Here is a 14,056-nt window from a genome sequence, read left to right on the forward strand (position 1 = left end):
AAATTAATTTAGAATAAGTATTAGAATCCAGCAGACAAAATAATTCCATGCATATATAATAAGTTATTTCCCCTACAGCTAAGAAATCAATATAACAAATAGAAATAGCTAATTTCCTGATTTAATAGACTTTGGGACTGATGTAGTCAAAGCAAATCTCCATATTCCAAGTTTCCTGACTTCTAATCTAAAGTTTCTAGTTGCTATTCAAATAATCTCCAGTTTCTAAATTCAGTAAGGGAAAACTGCTTAGGAAATATTATGAAATAGATTCTGAGAAAAAAATGAAGGTACTCCCTAGTCACTAAGTTTAACAGTTAGAACAAGAGTTATTGTTGTTAAGGGCTGTCGAGTCGGTTCTAGATCAAGAGTACAAGAGAAAAAATAATAGAAATTACTAATATGTACATGAAATTCTTCTCTTCTTCCCTATTTATAAAAGATCCTACAAATGAAATTACCGAGTAAATTGCTACCCTAGCCAGAACTCCCAAAGCTACTGTAGTTCCCTTTCTGCTGCCAGGTTAAGGACTTCCTATGTTGCTGTTGCTATGTGCTGTCAAGTCAGTTCTGACTCATAGGGTTTCTGAGGAGCAGCTGGTGGTTCTGAACCACTGACCTTTCGATTACCGGTTAAGTGCTTATCTTATAGCACCTTAGCAGGACTCCAGGACTTTCTGCTGTTGTGGTTAAGTTCCGTCAAGTCGGTTCTGACTAATAGCGACCCTGTCCGTATAGGGTTTCCAAGAAGCATCCAGTTAAGTTTTGACAGCTGACATTGCAGACCAGTGCTTATCATACAGCACCACACTAGTGGTGGTGGTAGTGGTGATGTGCCATGACCAACTCATAGCAACCCTGTATACATTTTCCAAGGATGCAAATCTTTACCGGAGCAGAAAGCCTCATCTTTCTCCTGCAGGACAGCTGGTAGTTTTGAACCGTTGACCTTGAAGTTAGCAGTCCGACTCATAGCTGCTATTCTACCAGAGTTGTTGTTAGGTGCCATCAAGTAGGTACCGACTCATAGCGACCCTACGCACAACAGAATAAAACACAGCCTGGTCCTGGTCCAACATCACAATTATTGCCACGCTTGAGTCCATTGATGCTATTTTGCCAGTCCATCTCACTGGAGGTCTGCCTGTTTTTCTCTGACCTCCACCTTACCAAACATGATATCCTTCTCCAGTGAATGGTCCCTCCTGACAATATGTCCAAAGTATGAGAGATGAAGTTTGGCCATCCTGACCACCAAGGAACACTCTGGATACAGTTCTTCCAACACACATCTGTTGGTTCTTTTGGCAGCCGATGGGATTTTCAATATTCTCCTCCAACACCACAACTCAAAAGCATCAATTCTTCTACAATCTTCCTTATTCACTGTCCAGCTTTCGCATACATATGAGGTTATTGAAAATACCATGGCTTGGGTCAGGCACATCTTAGTCCTCAAGCTGACATCTTTGCTCTTCAACACTTTAAAAAGGTCTTGTGCAAGCAGATTTGCCTAATGCAATATATTTTATTTCTTGACTGCTGCTTCCATGAGTGTTGACAGTTGATCCAAGAAGAATGAAGTGCTTGACAAATTCAATCTTTTCTCCATTGATAAGAATGTTGTTTATTGGTCCAGTGGTGAGGATTTTTGTTTTCTTTACATTGAGATGCAACCCATACCAAAGACTGAACTTTGATCTTCATCAGTTAATATTTAAGTCCCCTTCACTTTCAGCAAGCACTGTTGTATCATCTGCATATTACAGGTTGTTAATGATGTCTGATGCCACGTTTTTCTTCATATAACCCAGCTTCTTGGATTATTTGCTCAGCATACAGGTTGAATAAGTATGGTGAAAGAATACAACCTTGTTGCACACCTTTCTTAATTTTAAAACATTCAGTGTTCCCATGTTCTGTTTGATTTCTCAGAAGTACAATTAAGTGTTCTGGAATACTCATACTTTGCAATGTTGTCCATAGCTTGTCATGATCCACACAATTGAAAGCCTTTGCGTAGTCAATAAAGCAGATAAACATCTTTCTGGTATTCTCTGCTTCCACCCAAGATCTATTGGACATCAGCAATGATATTCCTTTTTCCACAGCCTCTTCTGAATCTGGCACGAACCACTGGAAGTTCTCTGTCACTGTATGCTTGCAGCCATTTCTGTATTACCTTTAGTAAAACTTTAGTTGCGTGGGATATTGGCCGATGATTTCCGCATTCTGTTGGGTCACCTCTCTTTGGAATGCGCCCAAACAGGGATCTCTTTCAATCAGTCGGCTAGATAGTTGACTTCCAAATTTCTTGGCATAGATGAGTGAGTGCCTCTAATGCCGCCTCATTTTCTTGAAAGATTTCCATTTGTATTCCATCAATTCCTGGTGCCTTGTTCTTTGCCAATTCCTTCAATGCACCTTGGACTTCTTCCTTCAGTATCAGTGGCTATAAGACCACTATACTGATCTGTCAGTTTGTCATACTGTGGTGATTTGTGAGCTGCTGTGATTCTGGAAACTATGCCACGGGAATTTTAAATGCCAGCATGGACAGGTTACAGATGAGCTTCCAGACGAAGACAGACTAGGAAGGAGTGACACACTACTTCCGAATATTTAGTCACTGAAAACCTTATGAATAGCTGAGAAACACGCTACCAGAGTAATCCACATCAATTTAGAAAGTGTGACTTCTTCTCCTTACCATACCACCTATACAAGTTTAAGTCTGATTTTCCAAAAACCCATCTGGTTCCTGGAATCATCTGTTATGAGCAGTCAGTCAATGATAAGAGAGACAGTCCCTACTATTCCCCACTCTCTTTGGGTCTAAGCATACTATGATTATGGAAGAGTTCTCTACTAAACATGACTTCTACATCCAATGGTCACCTAACACATTTGTCTAGTTCCGGGTTTCTGTGAAGATATATCAAGAACAACTTGAGTAGTTGGAGTAATGTGAAAAATGTATGGCAAAGAATTAAGGCAAAATAAGACCACATTAACATTCATGAGTAGATTGTGACTTTTCTTTCAATTAATTGAAAACAAAGCTGGGATATGAGTATGGAGAAACTTATTTACTTCTGTTTTGATTCCCTAGAAAGGAAGTAACTCCTTTTAAGACAAAGCAAATTGTTTAATATGCATTCTTTTCTAGGAGATAATCTTACTGATTTCACTGGATGTGAAATACTAAAGTGATCATAATAAAGTAGCAATAAATTTAAATGACAAAGCAGATCATTTGCACTTGTGCCCTTAGACTTTAGAGGTTCTATTATATAATTTTATTTTTAATCAGTAAAGCTAACTGGAAAATGAAGTAATACTTAGAAGTCAATGTTAGCTAGACTTTCATCAAACCCTGAATGTAATATTACGGTGTTGTTTGTTGTTAAGTACCGCTGAATAAGTTCCAACTCATTGAGACCCTGTATAGAGTTTCTGAGGAGCAGCTGATGGGTTTGAACCTCTTACCTTGCAGTTAGCAGTCCAGTGCTTTTCCTAATGTGCCACACACATCTAATCTCTATTCTAGCGCTCCCCAAAGATGTAATAAGGGAAAACTATTTCAGAAATATTTATAGATACATTTAAGATAAAAATCTAAACTATCCCCTGTGTACTTAAGTTTAATTATCAAACAAATTGAAGTATAACTTTTTATCCCATTGTATTTATTTGTCTTGAATGTACCCAGTGTGACTCAACTGTTAAAGAGTTTTGGGGACTGTGGCTCTATTTTAAAGACCCTGATCTTGTTTCTTTATGACTGAGAGGAAAATGCAAGGGCAAAGAGATCAGAATCACCTGGAGATTTGTTTTTCCTACCCATAAAATCCTTCACCTACCAATCAGAATCTCCTAGAGTTAGGAAGAAGCCCCTTGTTTTGTTGTGTTTGTGTGGATGGGATTCTGTGGGATTCTGCTCCTGACATCTCAAATTGAATACAAAATAAAAATAATTAAATTTATTGAGCAAGAATATGCTATGAATCACTCAAATTATTTGCATTAATTGATTTTTTTCTCACAAGCCACCGAAGTACTATCATTATCCTCTATTTATTTTCATATGAGGAAGCTAAGAAAAAAAGCTTTCTCCTCCTGCAAAGATTTATAGCCTTGGAAAACCTCTACATTGTTGCTATGAGTCCTTTTATGGTAAATCATTTTCTGAATTGTAAGCAAGATTTGGATTTAATTTTCTCTAAGATCCCATTCTGGTGTGGTGCTTTAGGATAAGCACTGGACTACTAACAGCAAAGTCAGCAGTTCAAATCCACCAGTCACTCCTTGGAAATCCTTTTGTTGTTAAGTGTGGTCAACTCAGTTCCAACTCATGGAGATTTTGTACAAGGGTTCCTGAGGAACAGCCGGTGGGTTTGAACCACTGATCTTGCAGTTAGAAGTCCAGTTAGAATGGACTCAACGGCACTTAACAACAATAAATGTTGGAACTCAGGCAATCCGAAGCCATTAGCTGATGTCCTAGCTTCTAAATGGATGCTGGCGTAAAGGTATTTAGATTTGACATTATACTTCAGAATACGGACTTTTATACTTGAGCGAGATGTTCTTGCTGTTGTTAAGAGCCACTGAGTCAGTTCCAACTCACAATGATCTTATAAAGTTTCCAAGGAGCGGCTGGTGGATCTGTACTGACCTTTTGGTTAGCAGTCCAGTGCTTATCCTACAGTACCACACAAGAATGGGGTCTTAGAGAGCGTTAAATTCAAATATTGCTTACAATTCAGAAAAATGACTTATGATAAAAGGACTTACTCAAAATCATGCAACTAGATAGAGGCAGAAACAGGATTAGAATCCAGACCTCCTCTAGAACTTTATTCTAAGCTTTAACCTCTATATTGGATGAGTCTTTGGAATATTTTAGGAATACTGTTTGCATGTTGCTGTGATGCTGGAACCTATGCCACCGGTATTTTGAATGCCAGCAGGATTACCCATGGTGGACAGCTTTTAGCTGAGCTTCTAGACTAAGCCAGAGTACGAAGAAGGAGAATCAGACTATTGCCAATGTTTAGCCACTGAAAACCTAATGAATAGTAATAGAACACTGTCAAATAGTATCTGAACATTGCATCTTGAAACATTATGAGTAGCAACAAAATATTGTCACATATAGTGCCAGATGATGTGCCCCTCAGGTTAGAAGGCACTCAAAATATAACTGTGGAAGGGCTGCCTCCACAAAGTCGAGTTGGCCGTGGTGATACGACTGGAGTAAAGCTTTCAGAAGCTTTATTTGCTGATGGGGCATAACTCAGAATGAGGAGAAATGGCTGAAAACATCCATTAATAATCAAAACATAGACTGAATGAAGTATGGATCCAGGAAAATTTGTTGTTGTTGTTAAACTACCAAGGAGTCGATTTTTACTCATAGCAACCCTCTACAGGGATTCCGAGGAGCAGCTGGTAGGTTTGAGCTACTGATATTGTGGTCTGCAGTCCAGTGCTTATCCTAAGTGCCACACCAGGAATTCAAGAAAAATTAGAAGTTGTCAAAAATGAAATATATATACATCAATATCCTAGGCATGAATGAGCTGAAATGGATTGGTTTTGTCCATTTAAAACATGACATTCCCATGGCTCACTATTCTGGGAATAACAAATTGAAGTGGAATTATGTCACATTCATCATCAAAAAGAACATTTCAAGATCTATCTTGAAGTCTAATGCTGTCTGTAACAGGATATCAATACACCTATAAGGAAGAACAGCTAATACCACTATTATTCAAATTTACCCACCAACCACTAAAGAATTCATCATCAGTCTGAAATTGATTAAACATGTGATCAATATGTATTGATAACTGATAGTTACTAATGACTGGAATGCAAGGATTGGAAACAAAGAGAAAGAAAGAGTAATTGGAATATATGGCCTTGGCGACAAAAACGATGCTGGAGATTACATGATAAAATTTTGCAAGACCAAGGACTTCTTCATTACAAATACTTTTTTTAAACAACATAAAAGACAACTATACCTATGGACCTCACTAGATGGAATACACAGGAATCAAACTGACTACATCTGTGGAAAGAGAAAATGGAAAAGCTCCATATATTCAGCCAAAATAAGGCCAGGGGCAGATTGTGAAACAGACAACCAACTGCTCATCTGCAAGTTCAGGCTGAAGCTGAAGCAAATTAAAACAAGTCCATGAAAACCAAAATATGACTTTAAACATATCCCACCCGCATTTAGAGAACATACTAATGACCCAAAACCAGAAGAGTTGTGGGGTAACATCAAGAGTATCATAGAGGAAGAAAGCAAAAGCTTAGTAAGAAGACAAGAAAGAAGGAAAAGACCAAAATGTATGTCTGAAGAGACTCTGAAACTTGTTCTCCAGCATAAAGAAGCTAAAGCAAATGGAAGAAACGAGGAGATAAAAGAGCTGTTCAACAGAAAATTTCAAAGGGCAGTTCAAGGAGATACAGCCAACTATTATAACATTGAAATGTGCAAGGATCTGGAGTTAGAAAATCAAAAGAGAAGAACACACTCAGCATTTCTCAAGCTGAGGGACCTGAAAAGAAAAATCAAGCCTCGACTGAAGGATTCCATGGGCAAATTACTGAATGATGCAGAAAGCATCCAAAGAAGATGGAAGGAATACAGAGAATCACTGTACCAAAAAGAAATGGTTGATGTTCAACTATTTCAAGAGGTAACATATGATCAAGAGCCAGTGGTTTTGAAGGAAGATGTTCAAAGTGCACTGAGGGCATTGGTAAAGAACAAGGCTCTTGGAAATGATGGAATACAAATCGAAATCTTTCAACAAACTGATGCAGCACTGGAGGCACTCGCTTATCTATGTCAAGAAATTTGGAAGACAGCTACATGGTTAAATGATTGCAAAAGATCCATATCTGTGCCCATTCCAAAGAGAGGTGACCCAATGGAATTTGGAAATCATCAGACAATATCATTAACATCAAATGCAAATAAAATTATGCTAAAGATTAACTGAAAAACGGTGGCAACAGTACATTGACAGGGAACTGTCAGAAGTTCTAGCCAGATTCAGAAGAGGAAGTGGAATGAGGGATATCACTGCTGAAGTCAGATGGATCTTGGTTGAAGCAGAGAATATATCAGAAAGATGTTTACATGTGTTTTATTGACTATGCACAGGCTTTCGATTGTGTGGATCATGACAAGCTATGGACAACATTGCACATTAACCCATAGCACCACAGCAGGACTCCATTCTATATACTGAGCAAATAATCCAAGAAGATGGATTATATGAAGAACATGGCATCAGGACTGGAGGAAGACTCATTAACAACCTGAGATATGCAGATGATACAACCTTGCTTGCTGAAAGTGAAGAGGACTTAAAATACTTACTGATGAAGATCAAAGACCACAGCCTTGGTATGGGTTGCACCTCAATGTAAAGAAAACAAAAATCTTCACCACCGGACCAATAAATAAACATCATGATAAATGGAGAAAAGATTGAAGTTGTCAAAGACTTCATTTTGTTCAGATCAACCATCAACACTCATGGAAGCAGCGGTCAAGAAATCAAACACGTACTGTATTAGGCAAATCTGCAGCACAACAGTTCTTTAAAGTGTTCAAGAGTAAAGATGTCAGTTTGAGGACTACGGTACACCTAAAGCAAGCGATGGTATTTTTAAGAGCCTCACATGCATGGGAAAGTTGGACTATGAATAAGGAAGACCAGAGACTAATTGATGAATTTGAAATATGTTGGAGAAAAACATTAAAGGTACCATAAAATGCCAAAAGGAACAAACAAATCTGTGTTGGAAGAAGTAAAACCGGAATGCTCCTTGGAAGCCAAAATGGTAAGACTTCGTCTCTTACACTTTGGACACATTTTCAGGAGGAACCCATCCCTGAAGAAGGGCATCATGCTTGGTAAAGTGGAATGTCAACAAAAAAGAGGTTGACTCCCAAAGAGATAAACGGGCACAGTGGCAACAGCAATGGGCTCAAGCGTAGCAACAATTCATTCTGTCATTCTGGTTTTGTTTTGTTTTTTTCCTAAGGTTGCTATGAATCAGAACTGACTACATGGCACCTAATAACAATAACATATTAAATTTTATTTATCATATTTATATATGATACAAATATTGGTAAGTACTGAAACCATTATCCAAGCTGTCAATTATCTAGAATATGTGATTGTTTTTTCTCTTGCTGTTTAAAAAAATCTGATCACATGAAGCATTTTTCTAAGACTTTTAAAGCCAGGAGACTTCAGTCAAGGTACTCAATTGATTCTTCCACCCATCAATCCATTATCCAGCTATTCAACTAAGAATATGTTCCTATAATGTGTCAGAAGCTCTAATGGTTCCTAAAAACATATAGACAAGGAAAGCTGATTAACCATTCCACTTTTTTTTTTATTATTATTATTAAGCTGTACTTTTCTTCACAGAGTAAAATTAACTTTTTGGTATACAATTTAATGAATTTTGACAAATACATAAAGTCATGTAACCAGCACCACAAAGAACAGTTCTATCACCGGTCAAACATTCCTTCATGCTATGTCTCATGTGGAATCCTGCTGTGATGCTGTAGGATAAGCTTTGCAATGCTAACCTCAGATTGGCAGTTCAAACCCACCAGCCACTCCTTGGAAACCGTATACAGGAGTCACTATAAGTTGGAACCCATTTGAAAGCATTTAACAACAACTACCTCTTAATCATTCAGTTTTGCACATACTGAATATGAAGTACCCGAAAGACACCCTAATAAAGTTGTTCAGTAAAATGATGAAAATTTAGGTCTTATGCTCAGAAGAAATCTGGGCTAGAGATAAAACGTAGGTATTTCTGCTTGTGTATTGAGATGAACTAATGAGTAAGAGACTGCTCAAAGCACGAGCAAAACAAAGGTAGTTTAGGGAATGGAATCCTTGAAAACATCAATGTTTATGTGGCAATCAGATTTAGAATGCTCTTGTAGTTAAGTGTCATCGAGTTCATTCTGACTCAGTGACCCTGTACAGGGTTTCCAAGAAGGAGCTGGTGGATTTGAACATCCGACCCTGTGGTTCACAGTCCAGGGCTTATCCAACAGCACCACACCAGAAGCCTAACAAAGCATGCCTAGTTACAGAAGGAAAGGCAAGTTGAGGAAAGAGAATTTGTAAAAATAGTTATTAAAAAAAAACAAACCAACCACAACACAAAAAAAGTAGATAGAGTCCCAGGAGATGGTGCAATCAGAACCACACAAAATAAAAGGTATGGCAGAAAAAATAAGATATGTCATCCCCTTAGGTCTAGTCAGTATTTACAGTAAGCAAGGGTATATAGAGTATAGAAGGAAGTTGAAATGGTTCTCACAGGTTGGACTTCTATTTTTCCTTAATCAGCAGGACTGAGTATGAGCGGATCTCTTAGCAAATGTGCTATATAATCCAGAACAATAAAACTCCTTCAAATTGAGCGATAGAAAGAAAAGAATCATTATCATAGCTAACACAGTGGCATCTCTGTAACTGCCAAATTTTCTGGAAATTTGGTACACACTTCCATTTGATTATAAATTGTGAGATATAAATTGAACTATGATATATTCAGTTTTAGTACATATTGCCTTTCCTAAAATATTTGCAAAGAATGCATTATCTAAGGAAAAAATACAAAATATATCAGTCTAACAGTCTGTTAATACCAGAGTTGTAAACCACAATAAAAACAATCTTCAAATTTATGTACAGCTATAGCTTGGCCCAGGATTGGGCAGTATTTCGTTCTGTTGTACATGGGTCGCTATGAGTCAGTACCGACTCAATGGCACCTAACAACAACAACCTAGGAATCTGATGGGAAAAGATGAGGCTTTCTGTTCCCGCAAATATTTATAGCCTCGGAAACCCTATACAGGGTCACTATGAGTCAGCACCAACTGGACAGTACTTAACAATAATAACATAGGAATCAGAGTAATAACATTTAAAGATACCCAATATTTTTTCAGAATTCTGTTTGAATGAATCCTCACACGTCTTGAAAAAAAATCGCTAGTTCTCAAACTGTGATTTACAGATCCATGGAGTCCTCAAACCCAAAACTAAACCCATAGTCGTTCAGTCGATTGTGACTCATAATAATCCTGAGGTGGTGGTTATGTGCCATGGAGTCGCTTCCGACTCATAGTGACCCTGTAGAGGGTTTCCCAGGCTATAAATCTTTATGGGAGCAGAAATCCTCTTCTTTCTCCCATGGTAGTTTTGAACTACTGACCTTGAAGTTAGCAGTCTGACTTGTAACCACTACATTACCAGAACTCCAGATAAAAAGGCTCCATAGCATTTCCAAGGCTGTAATCTTTATGGAAGCAGACTGCCACATGTCTTCCTCAGAGTTGCTGGTGGGTTTGAACCACTTACATTTTGGTTAGCAGTACTTAGCCACTGTGTCACCAGGGCTACTTTGGAGACCCAAAGTGGTGCATAGAGTTTATGTACTTGGCTGCTAACCCATGTATCTCAGAAGAAAGGTCTGGTGATCTACTTTAGAAAAATCAGCCATTAAAAATCTTAAGGAGTTCATTTCTACTTAGACACACATGGGGTCTTTATGAGTCAGAATCGACAGCAGAATCAAGTAATAACTTTAGGATATAATGTATTTGTTTTTCCACTCTGTAAACATTTTGTACTCATGGTACAAAAGCAATGGTGGGTAAAACAGGTGAGCCCTTAGCATAAACCATAGCATTAGCACCTATCTATAAGTAATCATTGCAGTTATCACTGCGTTGTACTTACAGTTCATTTAAAAAAACAAAACAAAAAAAGCTAGTTTTACTTCAGGATGTTCTCCATAAAATAGTAAAAGTTATTCATTTTATTAATCTTGAACTTGAATACACAGCTTTTTAGCTCTCCATGGGATGAAATGCAAAGATAAAACATGCTTCATTCCACAGTATGATGCTTGTTTTAAGGAAAATCAGCTGAAAAGGCCTCACTTTACACAAAATACCATTTTTACTTGAAAGAATGACAAACTGGTTATTCAGGCTTGGGTATCTGGCAGACTGTTTTTCAAAATAGAATGAAGTGAACCTGTCATTTCAACATGAACTAAGAATATTTGTTGTCAATGATAAAAATCAAGTTTTAAAGTAGAGATCAGAATTTTAAAAAACTTTTATCTGCTACTGTGAGCTTGACAGTTTCCCAATGCTGAAACAATTTTCTGAGACTGATAGGAGTACTAATTGAATTATTTTCTATCCTACAATAAAATATATCAACATTTGAAAGATCTGCATAACTATGTGAATTGCTATTTCCCAAATGACCAATGCATGATATTACAAAATCATAGATCCATTCAGACTATAAAATAAACCAATAAGCTGTAGTGTAAGGGAGTATTAAAAGTTAGTTTATATTATTTCAGAGTCCATATTGCAAATAATGTCTAAGAAATTATCATTTGTTGAGTTTTGGTATAGTATCAAAGAAGAATATCCACAATTATTTTGAAAATACTAAAAGTATTCTTCCTTTTTCCAACTATATAACTGTGTGAGACCAAATTTTCATCCACTTCAACCAAAATAAAATCATCACAACAGATTAAATTCAAGTCCAGCTGCCTTCTACTAAGTTACATGCTGTTGTTGTTGTTGTTAAGTGCCATTGAGTCAGTTCCGACCCATAGCGACCCTGTACAGGGTTTCCGAGGGTGTAAATCTTTACGGGAGTAGAAAGCCTCATATTTTTCCCGCAGAGCGGCTGGTAGTTTTGAACCGCTGACCTTAAGGTTCGCAGCCCGATTCATAACCACTATGCTACCAGAGACTAAGTTACATATTAAAGATAATTTTTAAAATGTCAGTCGTCTCATTTTTCTGAGTAAAAAAAGTCATTTGGCATAAAACTAAGTTATCTCTGTTAACATATAATGAGTTTATTAGTGGTGTTTTAAATTAGTAAATATTTTTAAATTTTATGCTTATATTGATATAACCCATAAAAAAAAAGTTTTCGGAGTCCATAATAATTTTTAAGATTATAAAAGATCCCAGTGGAATAAACTATCCTGAAATCATAATTCCTAATCAATGATTTAAAATACAATATTAAAAAGCAGACCTGATATACCATAACATTTTGCAAAAACTATTTTCTTAATATTTAACTTACAAAGAGAATTCTGTTTTATTAATTTTAGTTGTGAAGTAGTCAGTTTTTCTCCTTGCTGACTTTCCTCATCAGGTACTATAAAGTCATCAATAACATAATCGTCTCCATCTTCATCAGACTCATAATCCTCGATCTCATCATCATCTTCCTCATCATTACCTGGGCAGGATTCTTTTTCAGAGTTCTAATTAAATCAAAACACACATTTCAACATATTTAAAAATTTCAGTATGAATGTGATGTGAAAATACTGAATCTTGAAAACAAAGATGATCCATAAAACAGTTCATATTTTACGATTTAATAAAAAATCTTGTAATGTTAAATATTCAACTTTTGAAATTAGAATATCCTAGTATGGCGCTATAGGATCAGCACTGAACTGCAAACCACAAGATCAGCTCAAACCCACTAGCTGCTCCTCAGTAACCCTCTACAGGGTTGCTATGAGTTGGAATTGACTCAACTGCACTTAACAACAACCACCTACCTTAATTAAGTGATGTGAAATGCTTAAAATGAACAATAAGGTCATAAGTAGAAGTTAAAAATGGGAAAGACCAAATAAAATAACAGTCTTTCAATTTCTAAAAAGAAGTGATGGACTGAAAACTCATGACCAAGCTATAATAGATACAATAGTACAATCAAACATGTTAAAGGATACTTGATTAAAAAATAAATTCCAGGATTATTGAGAAATAGAACAGACTTAACGTTTTCACTTTTCATAAACTTTAGATATTTGAAATAGAAATTTTAAAACAGTAAAACAAAACAAAATAAAACACACCTCAAAATCACTACCACTGCTGTGTCTCTGACGAGATCTTTGTTTTGAAAGTTCTTTCAGCTTCTGAAGTTGTTCTCTCTTTCGTGCAACTACAGAGTGTTCAGGGTTGGTTTGCTCCATCTCTGCTGAAGAACACTCATCTTCAATCACTCTACGTGGATGCTTGGCTCCTGCTTTTCTAACTAGAATATCGCTGTCATCACTCTCATCACTGTCATACATCACTGAGGAGGAGACCCTTTTTCTCTTTCCTCTCTTGATGCATTCTTCATCCAAGTCCTCTTCTAGTTTTTTTTCAGAGTGTTTGTTGAGATCATCATCCTTCTGATTCGGATGACTTTCATGCTCTGGAAAGTCAATAATATTCTGTTTGCTTTTGTTCTGCTCTTCTTCAGATGTTGAACAACTGCCAGCGTTAATGAGGTGCTTACTGCTATCTACTTCATTTTCAACAATAATTAATTTCAGCTCACTCTCATTTTCTGGCTTTTTGTTGTTATCATGACCTTTGTTAGTATCGACTTCTTCACTATTATTAATGCTTTCATCATTATCAACACTTTCATCAAGTTCAGACTCTTCATCACTGTCAAACTCTTCATCGCTATCAAGCTCTTCAACGCTATCAAGCTCTTCATCACTATCCTTTAATTGTAAGATACTATTTCTTTTAGTCCGCTGCCAATCAACTCGTGATTTCTGTTCAGGAACTTGAGTTTTAGAACTGCTTCTTGTTTCGTGTCTTCGAACATGTGCCATTTTCATTTAAGCTTCTGTAAAATAAAGTTATTAGTAACATAACAATAACCAGACTACAGAAATTACTTAATATACATATTGCAATATTTGACTTTTAAAAATGGTACACAAAAACAAAATCACATTGAATATCTGAGTGAAGGTGGCAAAACAATCACTCAACAAATAACTTACTGTAATCTATTAATTCTTCTGAATCATGCTTTATGTTGTTCTGAAAGGGATACATAGAAAAATCATGAGCCTTGTCCTTCAAAGACTATTCTATGTAGAACTGAAACATACA

General features: G+C 36.7%; 1 protein-coding gene across 1 annotated transcript in view; it reads right to left on the reverse strand.

Annotated features, from left to right (window-relative positions):
- CCDC82 (coiled-coil domain containing 82) overlaps window positions 1–13,770 on the reverse strand; it is a 37,666-nt gene extending 23,896 nt beyond the window's left edge. The window contains exons 1-2 of the mRNA XM_006833947.1: window positions 13,012–13,770; window positions 12,219–12,402 (exon numbers count right to left, since the gene is read on the reverse strand). Of these exons, the coding sequence (XP_006834010.1) occupies window positions 12,219–12,402; window positions 13,012–13,770 (943 nt within the window). The remainder of the gene's footprint in view (window positions 1–12,218; window positions 12,403–13,011) is intronic.
- Between the last annotated feature and the right edge of the window lie 286 nt (window positions 13,771–14,056).

Source organism: Chrysochloris asiatica, unplaced genomic scaffold (genome assembly GCF_000296735.1).
Source record: "Chrysochloris asiatica unplaced genomic scaffold, ChrAsi1.0 scaffold00008, whole genome shotgun sequence".
NCBI lineage: Eukaryota > Metazoa > Chordata > Mammalia > Afrosoricida > Chrysochloridae > Chrysochloris > Chrysochloris asiatica.